The sequence below is a fragment of the Sus scrofa genome, chromosome 1, assembly GCF_054392235.1.
Source record: "Sus scrofa isolate SSC_HxYL_T2T_F1_AM1 chromosome 1, Sscrofa_HxYL_maternal_Yorkshire_Landrace_v2.0, whole genome shotgun sequence".
Classification (NCBI taxonomy): Eukaryota; Metazoa; Chordata; class Mammalia; order Artiodactyla; family Suidae; genus Sus; species Sus scrofa.
Genome location: NC_139383.1, coordinates 131,098,654 through 131,114,902, shown reverse-complemented (window position 1 = coordinate 131,114,902; position 16,249 = coordinate 131,098,654). Strand labels below are relative to the sequence as shown.

The 16,249-nt window shown below is 39.3% G+C and overlaps 1 protein-coding gene across 39 annotated transcripts in view; it reads right to left on the bottom strand.

Moving 5' to 3' along the window:
- ATP8B4 (ATPase phospholipid transporting 8B4 (putative)) overlaps positions 1–16,249 on the bottom strand; it is a 263,719-nt gene that overhangs the window by 131,636 nt on the left and 115,834 nt on the right. For all 39 annotated transcript variants that reach the window (XR_014811506.1, XR_014811513.1, XR_014811512.1 and 36 more), the window contains one exon: positions 7,936–8,008. Coding sequence is in view for 18 of the 39 variants with exons in the window: in XM_084970388.1 (XP_084826514.1) it covers positions 7,936–8,008 (73 nt within the window). In the remaining 21 variants the exon portion in view is untranslated. The remainder of the gene's footprint in view (positions 1–7,935; positions 8,009–16,249) is intronic.

The following is a 16,249-nucleotide window of genomic DNA, read 5'->3' as shown; positions in this document are numbered from 1 at the left end:
GGATCCAGCATCTCCATGATCTGTGGTGTAGGTCGCAGATGTGGCTCAGATCCCGCACTGCTGTGGCTGTGACTGTGGCTGTGGCCAGCAGCTGCAGCTCCAATTCAACCCCTAGTGTGGGAATATCCATATGCCGCAGGTACAGCTCTAAAAAGAAAAACAAAAATTATTTTCTGACTTCTCATAATGTGACCAGAGCAAACCCACTCTGAAGAGAGCATATGAAGAGTGTATGCCACTCTTGAGCCAAAAAATTACCTGATGGTTTTCCTCCCTAAGGTGAACAGGATCATTTTAAATAAAATCCAGAATTCTCTAGTTCCTACCATCTGTAAATTAAAATAGATATGAAGCTTAGAAAGATACCCATTTGCACCTAGAGTTGCTTATCTTCAAAACTCTGCCTAGTGAGAACTATCCAGTGTTACTGTTTAATTCAGAGCTCAGCTGCCTTCACACATATTTTTGGTAAATAAGGGGAAGGAATTGTTTGTCCACAGTTGGCTCAGAACATGGGACTGAGGCACCACTGCCACCTGGCAACTGGATTCTTTTCTGAGCAATGACTTAACTCCCCGGGGCAGAAACCAAGAACTGCAAACCCCAGGGGTTCTGGGCTAACCCTTCCTGCTCTGCCTCCCGCCCCCCCCCCCCCCGGGAACCTGGGACCTCTACCTTCCCCGTCTCCTCCTGTACCTCCATTGTCATCTTCCTCTATATCCTCTGAACCTTCCTCCTGTTTTCTCACTTCCTGATCTCTGTCCTGCCTCCCCTCATCTTCCTCTGGTCTCCCTGCCCCACCGCAGAGCCTTAGTATTTCCTTTTGCTAACTTTTCCCATCAAGATTTTAATTCACTGTAGTTGAGGAGGAAGGGTGAAGGAGCAGGACCATCCGGGGCATCCAGTGGATTAAGTATCAGCTCACTCACAAGCATGCTGTCCTCTTCCCACATGAACTCAGCAGTCATTCTGGAGAGGAAGGGCAAAAGAGCTGCAGTAACAGCCCTGTTCATCCTGGTGGCCCTTTGGTCAGAGGTTCTGGGAAGGGAGTGGAGTGACATACAGGTGGGCTTAGGGCCCAGCAAGCCCCAGGACTCTCAAATCAGGCCTCCTTAAGCTCATCCCTTCAGTATCTCTCAGGGACCCAAATCCTAGTTAATCCAGAAACTTGAGTTTGAGCTATAGGTGTTTGTCATGCCACTAATAAAAATTTGGTGAGGACTTACTATATGTCTGGCACTATACCAATAGCCTTATTTAGGTCACATAAATTCTAAATGTAGGTAGGTCTTACTGTTATTTCCACATTACAGATGAACAAGGTGAGACCCGGAGAGGTTTAGACATTTGTTCAAGGCCATGCAGTAAATAGGGCACCGGGATAGGAATCTAGGTAATCTTAACGCATATACTGCCAGGAACACTAAATTGAATAAAAACTTCTCTCTTTGAAGGATTTTATAGTTTAGTAATGGCAGCATATGATAAGGGTTCTACGTGTCTCATTAATAAAATGCTGTGAGAGAATGCAAATGAGAAAGAGAATACATTGGGTTGGTAGTTAAGGAAGGGCCTAATGGAATATTCTTTATGGAGCAGAGGGCAGATCCCCCAAGGCAGAGGCAGGAGCAGGAATGATGCACAGGGAAGGGAAAGTGTGTTTATTGGAACTCACAGGTGGGCCAGGCAGCCGATAATTCCAACCATACCCATTTTCCATAGATTCCCATTTGAACTTTCTTCTGTCGATTATCAGTGCCTTTTCCCCACATCCTCCCAGGAAAGGCTCAACTACATCTCCCAAGAATGAAGTCATGTTTCTCAATACACTGTCCCTTCTCCCACCTTCCACAAGTAACAAAAAGCCCAAGCTGCAGCTTTATGGAAACTTGAAACCAATATACCCAACAGAGGAACCTTGAAAAGAAAAAAAAATATATATATATGTATGTGTGACTGGGTCACCTTGCTGTACAGCAGAAAATTGACAGAACACTGTAAACCAGCTATAATGGAAAAAATAAAAATCATTTAAAACAAAAGAAAAAACAAACAAAAAAAGAATCCACTGAGCATCTCTGAGTCTTCAGAGCCAATAACACTGGACTCATGGGTTTACTAGGCACAATTAATGTTTCTTGAATTAAAGAGCAAACGAAGCAAAAGTGAAATGATGATAACACCTAAAAGATTCTTTAACACCCAAAGATTCTTTAAGGGATTACAAAACACACTCAAATAATTGTGTCATTTTATTCTCTTAACAACAGCAATTTCTGTTCCCATAGGAAACCTTTGGAAGCTCATTTCTGGCTTCACAAGCAGTAGATGAGCTAAATGAACTCACGTAACACCCATACCCTTTACAAAGTTATGGTCAAAGTGACATCACATTTATTTGAGGAACTCAAGCCTCCAAGAGATTTAAGCCTCTGTTCCACCACATGGAGCTTAACGGTAGAGCTGGAACTAGAACTCAGAACTCTGATCCCAAAATGCAGCCAGCAGTGCTCTTGTCTAGCTTTGCTCTTTCCTCTGGTTGTCTACAAAAATCACTGGAATACAACTATGAAAAACAAACAGCATCTTCCTTTGTTTTATTTTGCTTTGCTGGTGTCCAAAACCAAAAACTACAATGGTGAAAGAATATTGGGATTTGGCTCCATAATCTGAAGGAAAGATAAATTTGTAGAATTAATTAGAACACTATATTTGGATCTCCATTCATTACTTATAGCCATTCTTACACACTGAATTTTTTCTTTCTTTTCTTTGTCATCTACAACATTATCTTTTTTTTATAGTCCAAAAATAAAAGTCCAAAATGGCTCATTCAGTAAGAGTATACTTATGGAAAAATATGTTGATATGGACAAAAATCATAATGACATCATAAAAATGAACATGTATAAGGTCAGAGTTAATATTTTTATATAAAATTTAAATTTGAGATCCAATAAATTCATGTTATCTCAGATATTTTTTTTAAAAAAGGAAGGTTTATTTCAGTAATCAGAATGAAACAAATAACCCTGACCTGAAGCTATAAAACTTAAAATAGCAAAAATGGCAATTCAACCACAAAATAACCTCCCTGCAAAAAAGACCAAAAAAGTGCTAAAAAAGACTGGATGAGATCTCCTGGTGATGGGTCAAGAGAAAGCCAAGGCCCACCCTTGGTCAGGACTGGATTTAGGTCAAACTAGTCCTTTCACTTCGTAAGGTGAAAATTTCAATTCCTGTAACAGAAGAATGCTGTTATTTTCAAGCAAAAAAAATTTATTGTTGTAAACACCTAAAACATGAATGTCTTTATGGAAGGGATGGAGGGTGGGCTTTTTTTCAAATAAGCTAAACAACTACATTCATGTGGTATTCAAATATGCTCATGTCCAATATGAGGTTTATTCCTATCACCAGGAAAGAAAAGCAAACCAAGACAAGAGCACTGCTATCAAACAAAGGAGGAAGGAAAGCCTGGCTCCCAGGGCCAAGTTTAGGCAGTACCAAGAACGCTGCAGTGTGGTTTCCCTCACACAGTTTACTTGGTTCTTCTAGCGCAAGTCAGTGTCATTGTGATCACTGAATTATGCTCTACATTTTTTTTTTCTTGGTCCCAAAATAAAAATAGGAGCTCTGGAAATTCATCCCAAAAAAATGTTTTAGAAATTTTTTTAAAAGGTGAGTAGGGGTTCCTTTTCTGGAAAACGAAGATAACTTCTGAAAGTGCCAGCTAACTGGCCATCTCAAGCAAGCTCCTTTCCTTGCTTAAAATGTTGACAAAAATTGGGAGTTTCCATCATGGCCCAGCAGTAACGAACCCAACCAGTATCCATGAGGACTGGGATTCAATCCCTGACCTTGCTCAGTTGGTTAAGTATCTGGTATTAACGTGAGCTGTGGTGTAGGTTGCAGAAGTGACTCAGATCCCGAGTTGCTGGGGCTGTGGTGTAGGCTGGCAGTTATAGTTCTGATTTGACCCCTAGCCTGGGAACATCCATAGGCCACGGGTGCAGCCCTAAAAAGACAAAATGTTGACAAAAATCAATCTGGTATAAATCAAGTCAGAAATTCTCAGCTTGGACAGTTAGAGGTCATGCATCAGAATTGGGTGCCACATTCTCTGGTCACTTCACTTCCAGCATCCAAGCGTGGAGGTCTAACTCTGGAAGCCCTGGCTGAAGGCAATTAGGACAACTCTTCTAATGGAGGTAGGAGCAGCATATGATAGTGGTAAATACTGAAGTTAAAACCCAGATGGAGTTCAACTCCTGGTTCTCCTATTGACAAGCTATTTGATTGCACTGTGCCTCCATTTTCTTATCTGTAAAACAGGAAAAATAATAGTCCATAACCTCCCATCGTTGGGTAAATGTGAGGATTAAATGAGTTAACTCATATAAAGAGTTTATATTGTCTGGCATGTGGCACATAGTCAATAAAGGCTAGCTATTATTATCATGACCTTCATGACCTAGTTTTCCAAAAATCTACCTCAGTGCAGTAGTCCACAGTAAGTCTCTTTTAAAGACCTGAGATCTTTGCTCCCAAAATGTTAGCTCTCTGACAGCTCCTGCCAGCAGATGCCAAGGAACAAGAAGGTATATTAGCACTTCTAAGTGATTATAGCAGTTCACCCATAAAGGCATTTGTTTGCCCTTGAGAACAGCTTCATATGTGCTAAGTAGCTGGACATGGAAAAACTTTGAACAAAGTAACCTAATCAAGAGGCGCTGCAGCGTTTTGGCATTTGGAGGATGCCCTTCCTCACTTATCTAAAGATTACAACAACAGAGCTGTAACTGTGGAAGTTAGACAGAGGTCAATGGAGAGAAAAATATCATCCTTGTTACTACTAACAAAGCTGCTGGAGACCAAGATTTAGGTCTGTGGGCCCTATAAGCTTGCAAATACTTCACCCCTGTTAGATTTATTTAGCCAGAGACACCAGAAGTTCAAAACTACCCAGATCCTCCCACCACCCCACCATAGGGATTTGCCCCTGTAAAACTGATACTTTGAGTGAGCAGGGCAGAATATGCTCTCTGCACACAGAGCCCTAAGAGAAAGGGAAGGAGGTGCCAGGTCATGCACCCACTCGCTGCCCCCACACTCTACAATCAGAGAAGTCACTCCTGGGAGAGGCGAGCAGGCACGGGGGTACAAGAAGCTCAGTGTTATTTTGGGGCTATCCCTCCAATCGAAAACAGAAGAATGGGACCTACGGAAGAGTAGGGAATAAACATTTGTACTCCATCATGCAGCCACAATAAAGAAAGCTACATCTGCCCTATCCAATAAGGTAGCCACAAGTCACATGTGGCTATTTAAATCTAAATTAATTAAAATTAAGTAGAATTTAACATCCAGTTCCTCAGTTGCACTAGCCACATTTCCAGCTGATGCTTGAACTTAGACTTGACTTTCATGCTTCCTTTCACAGAAAGGTTTGCAATAACAAGCAAGCAGGCATACTATAACAGAAAATACAACTAAATTAGAAACCAAGACCAAGGGAAATACAAATTAGAATATCAATGCTAGAGGGCAAGTTAGAGCACAGATATGCTGTCCATGAGATCCTTGGAATTAGGAGATTTGAGACACAAACTTTTTTTTGGCCACACCCAAGGCATGTAGAAGTTCCCTCCTGGGCCAGGGAACAAACCCATACCACAGCAATGAGAACAATAATGCAACAGTGCTGCATCTTTAACCTGCTGAGCCAACAGGGAACTCCTGAGACACAAATTTGACTCCTGCCTTTATTGAATTCATTCTGAAGAATCTAATAAATGCACATACCAGAGGTCAGAATGAGTGAAAAAGTGACTTCAATCTAATATTTACCCCTGTTAGACTATATCCACAGGGCTCTTAAAACACATTGTTTTCAATGAATACCTGAAACAGAAATTATCTAGCATCACCCCTGAAATATTCAATTCCAAATAAAATAATGGTTAAATGTTTGGGATACTTTAATTTTTGCAAATTCCACTATAATCTAGGGCCATGCCTAGCATAAAGTAATTGCCAAAAAAAAAAAATTGAATGCACACATCTTAGGATTCCACATATTTTTAAAAAGTTTTAAAACTTTTTTTAAAAAGTTAATGTTATCCACTTAGAGGCACCAAAATTTTCTCATGATAACCATTTTAATTAAAAGTAGAACTAAAATGAGTTATGTGGGCCTTTTCTTCTTAAGCAAAGAACCATGAGTACATGTGATCTTTTCTTAACTAGGGCTTCTAGATATATATATTAGTACCCCCATTGATCCAGAACACCCTGAATTTTGGGAACTTATACCCACTTTTCTTTTTTTTCTGTCTCCTTTCATACAAAAGACTGACATTAATTCATTCAGCCAACATTTTACTGACTGCCCCCTATGATTCAACATGGTAGCAGGTGTTAGGGACCAGGAAAATCAATGTGTAAGATCTTTGCCTGTTAGAATCTTATAGTCTAGTCTCAGCTCAGATAGAGAATCACAGCAAGTACGAGCTTAAGGGATCTTTGAGGTCATCTAGCGGTCTTGCACCTTGAATTTGACACATGAAGAAAAAAGTCAAAGGCAGAGAAGATAAAGTGTTGTCACTGAAGGAATGGAGCAAAGACTCAGTTATCATCCAATTCTCTTCCTAGTTCCCTTACACTATAGCTTACACTAAGCCTCCATCTTTCCTACATGGTATGTTCTTCTAACAGATGCTACCCCCAGTGTACGGCTCCTAATCTTTAATGAACTGGAAAATAAGCCGGACAAAGTGCCTTTCAGTTGTGTCCAATATAAAAGTAAAGAGATTGTGAAAACCTGGCAGACTGCCCTATGTCTAAGGAACCCAGGTTGTAGTGTGTGGACTTTGAGACCTCGGTTTTAGCTGTACACCTTTTTTGCTGACTTTTCTCAACTATTTTCTAGAGAATTAAGGTGGTCAGAGAAATAAGTGTGCCTCTGTTGAAAGTGTGAGCTCTTTTTGAATGGCCGGTCCACTGAATCGTCACCTTAGTGTGGGCTGTTCCAGAGAATCAAGGTACATACAAGACACATTAGTGAAAGAAGACTTTCTAAAAGTGAATGTTTAAGAGACTCAACTGAGTTGTTGTTGTACATAGATCATGGGGCTGTTTGCTTTATCCTGTGGGGAAATATCTCAAATTTAATAAAGAACACAATTAGAATAGTAAAATGGCTTTAATACAAGAATTTTCATGAATAATCTAATAGATATTTGATATAAAGACTAGAACAGTTAAAATTTTTGATCTCTGATCTGAATAGCTTTGATAGCCCTGCATTTAATATGAACTATAGTTAATTGCATATATTTTAGTTATTGAACTGACCCCTTGAATTTTATTAGGGAAATTGTAACATTGGTGGCTTGAGAATATAAATTACAGTGCATTTGCTATACAAAGTAAAACCTCATAAATAGCATTAAGAACATTCAATAGACATTTTCTGATTATGATTTTTCAGGAAAAAGCATCAATTTTCTCTTTCTCTAGTTGATCTTTTCTTCAAAAATTTTGCAAATTAACAGTATTGACCCCGTTATTGGGGGATAGTATTCAAATTATGTGAGAACAATCTATTTTTAAAGTACTCTGGAGTATTAACATCAAATGATTGACAGTCATTTTAAATATTTTTACCTATTAATTTATCTATTAATTAATCTCAAAGGAAATAACAAGGTTATAATCACTTAGCCTTATCTGAGTTACCATGTTATTGAAAGTAATTAGTCAATATGTCTTTTAAAATATTTTATAATTTAGACTTTTTAATAATATGTCCTGGTATTTTCTTCTTAATTATGTTAAATTAGTACAGATTTACTAAATTTGAAAATGTAAATATTTTAGTACATATGCTATCTTAATCTGAGATAAATTCCTTAAACAATATGAAATACTCACAGCAACAAATTGGTTATTTTCTAACTTAATGATGTCTCCGACTTTGACATTCATCCACTTTTCATTCTGCAGTCTAAGAAAAAGAACAAAATTATTTTTTTTCAGGAACGGAGAAGAACCAGGGAATGTATTCACAATGGATTATCATATGACAAGAGAAGCAGAAAGGACTTTTTTCTAGAATGCTAAGTTCAAAGGACCTTACATAATGAAGTCTTTTACCTAAGGTATTAGAGAGCTAAGGCCTAGAGAGATCAAGTGATTTGCCCAAAGATACCCAGTAAGTTAGTTATCCCTAGGGCTAGAATCAAAATGCCTAATTCTTGGCTGTGTACTCTTTCCATCACCCCATGGCACCAAATTTATACAGCAGCTATTAGCTCTTACTTGCATATCCTTGGTCAGAACATTAAAAACTGGCAGGAGGTTGTGGGGGAGGAGGTGAATGAATTTAGTCATTAACATTCTTGTCAAACTCTACATTAACAAATTTAGAAACATCACTCCTGTTGTCTCAGAAGTCTGTTTTTTTTTTTTTTTTTTTTTTTTTTGTCTTTTTGCTATTTCTTGGGCCGCTCCTGTGGCGTATGGAGGTTCCCAGGCTAGGGGTCGAATCGGAGCCGTAATCACCGGCCTACGCCAGAGCCACAGTAACGCAGGATCCGAGCCGCGTCTGCAACCTACACCACAGCTCACAGCAACGCCGGATCCCTTAACCACTGAGCAAGGGCAGGGACCGAACCCGCAAACCTCATGGTTCCTAGTCGGATTCGTTGACCACTGCGCCATGACGGGAACTCCAGAAGTCTGTTTTAAGCACGAGCAAAAGTAAGGGAGACAGAAGCAAAGGAGAATAATTCAGGGCAATTGCTAAAGTGCAAGTAAGAGGAAAGAATAAAAATTCTGGAAAGGACAAGAACAGTAATGGGTGACAAAAGAAGCCTTGGAAGACTGAATAACAAAGACTGCCTACTAATCATCCACAGCAATCAAGCCAAAGGACAGGCTTAGTGGCATGCTAGCAGCTAGGACCAACAGCTCACAACAGAGAACAAGATTGAGATGCTGCACTGTTGTTTTCTTTGAGGCTCATGTATAAGATGGAGCCCCAAGTCAACACTTCACCATGTTCAAAAGGGTCTGTGATGAAAAGATATTGTGTCTCATTGGTTAGGCCCCTTGTGATAAGTTACGCAGACAGGCCATCTGGAAACAGAGCACCTGTGGCAGTATCCATGAGGCTAATCATCCCTTCTGATATTCTCTGAAATGTCAACCAGCTTTGCTTTCCAAGTTGAAAACCCTCGTCATACTTCTTCCTTGGTGATTCCCTTCTAGAAGAGAAGGCTGCAAGTACGAGGCCAGGTTCCCCAACAAGTTAAAGTAGGCAGGTTAATCTAATTGTGCAGTTTTAAAAAACAACCTAATTTACTTGTTTTATAGGCTGGAAAACAGTTTTAAATATTTATACAACTGTGAAATATGCCTCACACTATCAACCCTGCTGGGTCATTTGGCTTAAACACTCAAAGAATTTCTCTTTAATACAGATCCAAGTACATGTTGTTCTGGAAAGCCTTCAACTGCAGCATTTTCATCTCTAGCCAGAATTCAGTCATTTTTCCAATGCCATACTTTTCTGCACTTTATCTAGTTTGATGACAACAAGAGAACCTAGGAAGCCTTGAAATCTCATTTATTTTTACAGGTATGGATAGATTATGTGCTGGTCTATTTCTCCTGGGGGATCTCCCTTGGAGCATTAGTGACATTTCTCAGGGCACAGTATCTCAGATAGAAGTCAGTGCAAATGGACCAAGATGGAGACCCCATCTTTATGGATGGAAATTGCACCTGAAGTTTCTATTGCAAGTTCATCCCTTCAAGAAGAAGCTGTGATGATACAAAGTCTCATTTGGAAACTCCTATTCCTCCCAACTGTACACTCCAAGCCGTAGGAAGGGCCACATCCTACCTCTTCTGCCCACATGGAAAAATCAATCTCAATAAAAAAGAAATGCCACAGAATCTCTCTTTTATTATTTTTTTCAGAATCTCTTACATATTTTAAAATGCACATTTAAGAGTTAAGTTTGCACATGGAAGTTTCCACTGTGGCTCAGCGGTAATGAGCCTGACTAGTATCCATGAGGATGTGGGTTCGATCCCTGGCCTTGCTCAGTAGGTTAAGGATCTAGCATTGCTGTGAGCTGTGGTGTAGGTCACAGATGCAGCTCAGATCCCACATTGCTGTGGTGTAGATTGGCAGAGGTAGCTCTGATTTGAACCCTAGCCTGGGAACTTCCATGTGCCAAGGGTGCACCCCCCCAAAAAAAAGAGTTAAGTTTGCACAGATAAATAAAAATAGACACTCTATGGGAGAACAAACCAAAACCTGAGTTTTCTTACTTAAAAACTATCTTTCTTTTCTCATTTAGTATCTTAATATTCCCCCCATTCCCAGAAAGCCAAAGCAACTGGCAAGATATTTTTAAAGGTCTGGTGGTATCCATGGGAATTATTTGAATTAACTGCTACACTTGGGAGACATACTGAAATAAAAATCTCTTTAAGAAAAAAATTTTCAAAACCCCAGGGCATGCAAAGAATCCCTGATATGGAAGAATCTAATAGGGTAAACATGAAGTCCTACGAGGACAATAGAGAGGAGTGATAAAGCAGAGGAAAATACCTTCCCCCATGCCAGAAACTTGTACCCATTCTCCTATCCATATGCACCCCAACTGTATTTTACCTTCCATCTTCTAGCTTATTAAATATTTCCAATGTAGGAAAACGCTCAGAATAAATCATCTGACCATCTCTTACTAAGATCTGATCATTAATCTGCTAACATAATCCAATAGGCCACGAAATCAGAAAGTATCTATAACATCACATGAGCCCAGAACATTTTCTTTACCTTCCTTTACCTCACTCTTCTCCTTGCCACCTGTCTGCCCTCTGACCAGAAGATATACCTAAGAGGTCCTCTCCCCCAAAGGCCCCTCTGTAACTCCAAATATCTTCTAACACCTACTATACCCTTGGTCACCTACCCCTCTACACTTATTCCAACAGAAAGTATTTCCCTAAAAACAAGCACTCCTCATAGTTTACTTCCAAAGTCTGTGACTAATAGTATTTGAAATCTTAAAACCTTTCTTGTATGTGTATGTACAAACTCCACAGGACAAAATACCACCTCTATGGTCTATCAGCTACAGAGAACACTTCACCAGGCAGTAGTGCCATTCAACACAAAATTTCTCTGAACTTGAATCAAAATATTATTGTGAAGGTACACAACAATGGGAAAAAATTCCTCAAAGTAAATATTATCCAGAATAAATTAGCAATCTGGCAAGAAACAGCAAGTAGTATTCCCTGAATGTTGACACTGACCTTGACTCTTGACCATAGCACTAGCCAACCACTTCATCAATAACCTACACATCCTACAAGAAGAGACCATAACCCTCACAAAGAAAGATTATGATAGAAAGTTATCTCATGACTTGAAGAGGTTACGAGAAACTGAACAAAGAGGAAGAGGAAGAAGTACAAAACATGTTATTGTGGAGAGAAGAAAGTACCACTCTACAGATAAAATTAGGTTTTGAAGAAAAAGGGCCTGGAGATATTACTAAACCATATGCTGTGTGTGATGTCTTGGTTAAATCCCTGACTTGAATATATATAACTATACCTATATTATATATAGTTATATGTATATATAAAACTATCAATGTGTAAAACACAGAGGAGTTTTTAATGTTGTTTCCTATTCTATTTTAGAGGTAATTATAACTGCACTTAACTAGGCCCTCAGAGAAACGCTGCAATGAGCACTTAAGAATCACAGCTACACAGGTACCTAAACTTACAAGTATAAACTGATAAGGGTCTGCAAAACAATTTAAATCAAATATATTTTAAATCCACCATTTTACTTTTCTACCTGCTACCACCACCACTAACCACACAACATCAAAAACATGTCAGCAGCACTGGACGAGCTGATAGGAAAATTTCCTTTAAAGCTCATCTTCGAAATATTTCTAGACTTCTAAGATTTTAGCATGTGTAAGAATTGCATTTTGTCATCATCCTGAAACAACAAAAACAGACACTCCCTGGCTCTCCATGTGTGGAGCAGCTGTTCCCAGGGGTCATGTGTGAAGTAAGTTTGAATCACAGCTCTGTGAAGGGAACACAGGATGGCCTGTGGGCCATGACAATGTTACTTGGCTCCAGAGACTTATCACCTTCAAACTTTGCTTTTACCTTTGTCAAGAAAAGCCCTCCTGCTTTAGTAGAGGACTCATAGTATATAAACATCCTGAAAGCAAGTTAATTCATATAATTACATTGAAACAAGAAATACTCAATGAGGAGTTCCCACTGTGGCTCAGCAGAAATGAATCCAACTAGTATCCTTAAGGATATTGGGTCTGATCCCTGGCCTCACTCAGTGGGTTAAGGATCTGGCATTGCCATGAGCTGTGGTGTGGGCTGCAGATGAGGTCCAGATCCCGTGTTGCTATGGCTGTGGCATAGCTGTGGCTGTGGCTCTGATTTGAGCCCTAGCCTGGGAACTTCCATATGCTACAGGTGTGGCTCTAAAAAGCAAAAAGGAAAAAAAAAAGAAGAAAAGAAAGAAAGAAAAATACTTAACCTTCAAAATATACAAACTCATACAACTCAACAGCAACAACAAAGCAAGAAAACAAGGGAAAAATGAGCAGAAGACCTAAACAGACATTTCTCCAAAGACAACATTCAGATAGTCAAGACAGACATGAAAAGATACTCTACATCAATAATTTTTAGAAAAATGCAAATCAAAACTACAATGAGGTACCGCCTCACACCAGTCAGAATGACCATCATAACAAGCCTACAAAACAAATGCTGGAGAGGGTGTAGAGAAAAGGGAAACTTCCTACACCATTGGTGGGAATGTAAATTGGTACAACCACTACGGAAAACAGTATGGAGGGTCCTCAGAAAATTAAATATAGAACTACTATATGACCCAGCAAACCCACTCCCAGGCATATATCTGGACAAAGCTATAATTCAAAAAGATACATGCACTCTGAGGTTCATTACAGCACTATTCACAACAGCCAAGACATGGAAACAACCTAAATGTCAATCAACAGATGAATGGATTAAGACAATGTGGTACATATACAGAATGGAATACTACTCAGCCATAAAAAAATTAATGCCATTTGTAGCAATATGGATGCAACTAGAGATTCTTATACAAAGTGAAGTAAGTCAGAAAGACAAATACCATATGATATTACTTTTTTTCTTTCTTACAGCCGCACCTGTAGCATATGAAAGTTCCTAGGCTAGGGGTAAAATTAGAGCTGCAGCTTCTAGCCTATACCACAGCCATGGCAAGCCCAGATCCAAGCCACATCTGTGGCCTACACCTGCAGCAACGCCATATCCCTAACCCACTGAGCTAACCAGCATCCTCACAGACACTATGTGGGGTTCTTACCCTGCTGAGCCACAACAGGAACTCCCTCAGATTATATCTCTTATATGTAAAATCTAAAATATGGCACAAATGAACCTGTATACAAGATAGAAACAGACTCATAGACAGAGCAGACCTGTGCTTGCCAAGGGGGAGGGGGAAGGGGTGTGGGATGGACTGGGAGTTTGGGTTGGTAGTCATAAACTATTATATTTGCAATGGATAAGCAATGGGTCCTACTGTACAGCACAGGAAACTATATCCAGTCTCTTGGGATAGAATATGATGGAAGATAGTATGAGAAAAAGAATGTGTGTGTATATATATGTCACTATGCTGTACAGCAGAAATTGACACAATACTGTAAATCAACTTCACTTTAAAAATTGAAATAAAATAAACTCTAAAAAAATTCCAAAACTTTAAAGTACACTTCAATTTTCAGTATCATTATATAATTATTTCAGGTTCCAAAACAGATATAAGCTCATTAATGCTTCTCTGAACCAGATTTTTCAAAACTAGTTGGGGCAATATGTTAGCCTTTACCTTAGTAAGCTTGCAAGCCAGTCACTACATAATAAGCCAAAATTCAAGAAAAGGGCTCATAAAATTTATATTCCAAAGGTATCATAAAACATATTGGATTAAATTGTCACAGAATGGTGACTAGTGGCTAGAATTACTCTGAGGGAAGAATTTTGAAAAATACAGTCACTAATTTAATTGGGTATTTTTATTCGGCAACCCTGTACATTAAGGGATCAGCACAGTCCCTGGAATACTTAACAGTAAGCACTAAATGAATTGTTGGTTGCTATGATTCTTATTAGACATTCAAGGAAATGCTATTATTGAATACAGTTTCTGTGCTATACAGTAGGACCCATTGTTTATCCATTCTAATTTACTCTCAGGATACCAGAGAATCTGAGGTCTGAGACCAGGCAATGAAAGCTAGCAACTCTACCGAATAACTGCTGATAAACTGGTCTGAACTGTACCTAATAATTGCTGATAAACTCTCCATGATGAGACGTAGCATACCAAGAGGTGCTATGATTTGCTGAGAATCTCCTTGAGAAAATGAGAGAGAAACAGCACCTACCATGTTCTGTATCACTGCACCGCTGGCTCCAGAGGCTAGAAATCACATATTTACCAAGATACCTAGCCCACTGTTGAAGCTTAAGGGTCAGGAGGAAATCTTCACTGGTCTCTTCAAGGCACCTGTCATCCTCTCACCAATCTCATGTTCCTGACCATCCATTAGCAACACAGATTCCTGAAAAGATTTCCTCAAAAGCTACAGAAACTATGTTGGTGTACTAGAGAGAGAAGATAACAAAAAGGGTCAATATAATTTACCTCACCTAATTAACCAAACAATCCACATACACTGAGCTTGGTGTCTCCTTTCATCTCAAGCCCATGTTAGCTCTATGACCTACAAAAGTACTTCTCTGCTCATACAGATTTTGTTTTACTCACCACAGTGTCCTAGGACCTAGAACAATGCCTAGTTGATAGTAGGCACTCAATATCTATTGAATTAATGATAAATTAATTCATGAATATGGAAGCATTATTTCCAAAAATGCATGTTGAATGATAGCATTTCCCTGAATGTCTAATAAGAATTACAGCAACCAACAATTCATTTAATGCTCACTTTTAAGTATTCCAGGGACTGTGCTGATCACTTAATGTATAGGGTGGCCAAATAAAAATACTCAATTAAATTTGAATTTCAGATAAACAAAAAATATTTTTTAGTTTAAGTGTATCCCAAGCAATATTTGGGATGTAATCATACTAAAATATTGTCATTGCTTATCTGTATTTCAAATTTAAAAGAATGTCCTATATCTGCCAACATCATTCATGTATCTTATCTCATTTACTCCCAGCAATCCTATAAAGTAGGTACAGTTGCTATTCCCATTTAGCAATGTTAATAAATATAGAAAACTGAGTGAGGTTCAGATAAATCGGGACATGTACCCTATTTCACATCTGTCAAAAACTTAAATGCCCACATGCTTTGACATTGCATGTTAAAAAATGAATCATACAGATGCTCAAAGATGGATGCACAAGGATATTTTTGTAGTATTATTTGCAATTAACAATCTATTAGAAATCATTGCTACCCATCAATAACAATTAAATAGATTTAACAGGGGAAGATGGTGGAATAGAAGGACTGGAGCTCAACTTCGCTCCTAAAAACAACAAAATTCAAAACTAAAGACAGAGCACACTTCACCAAAATGGACCAGAAACCTTAAAAAAGATACCCTACTCCAGAAGAAAAAGAGGAGGCAACATCAAGAGGTAGGAGGGGTGATTTCGTGATATAAACAACCCCATACCTCCTGGGTGGGAAGCTCCACAGACTGGAAACTAACTGGCACACAGAGACTCACCTACAAGAGGGAGAATTCTGAGTCCCACATCAAACTCTCACGTATGGGGATCTGGCACAGGGAGAAAGAGCCCCAGAGCATTTGGCATTGAAGGCCAGTGGGGCTTGTGCGCAAGAGCTCCATGGGACTGGGGGAAACAGAGATCCCATTCTTAAAAGGTGCACACAGACGTTCACATGCACTGAGTCCCAGGGCAAAGCAAAGTCTCCAAAGGAATCTGGGTCAAACTTGACTGCAGTTCTTGGAGGACATCCTGGGAAAACAGGGGTGAATGTGGCTTGTTGTGAGGGAAGGACATTGGAAGCAAAGCTCTTGGGAATATTCAGCAGCAGTGCCTTTCTCTGGAGGTGGCCATTTTGGGAAAATCTGGCCCACCCAACAGCCA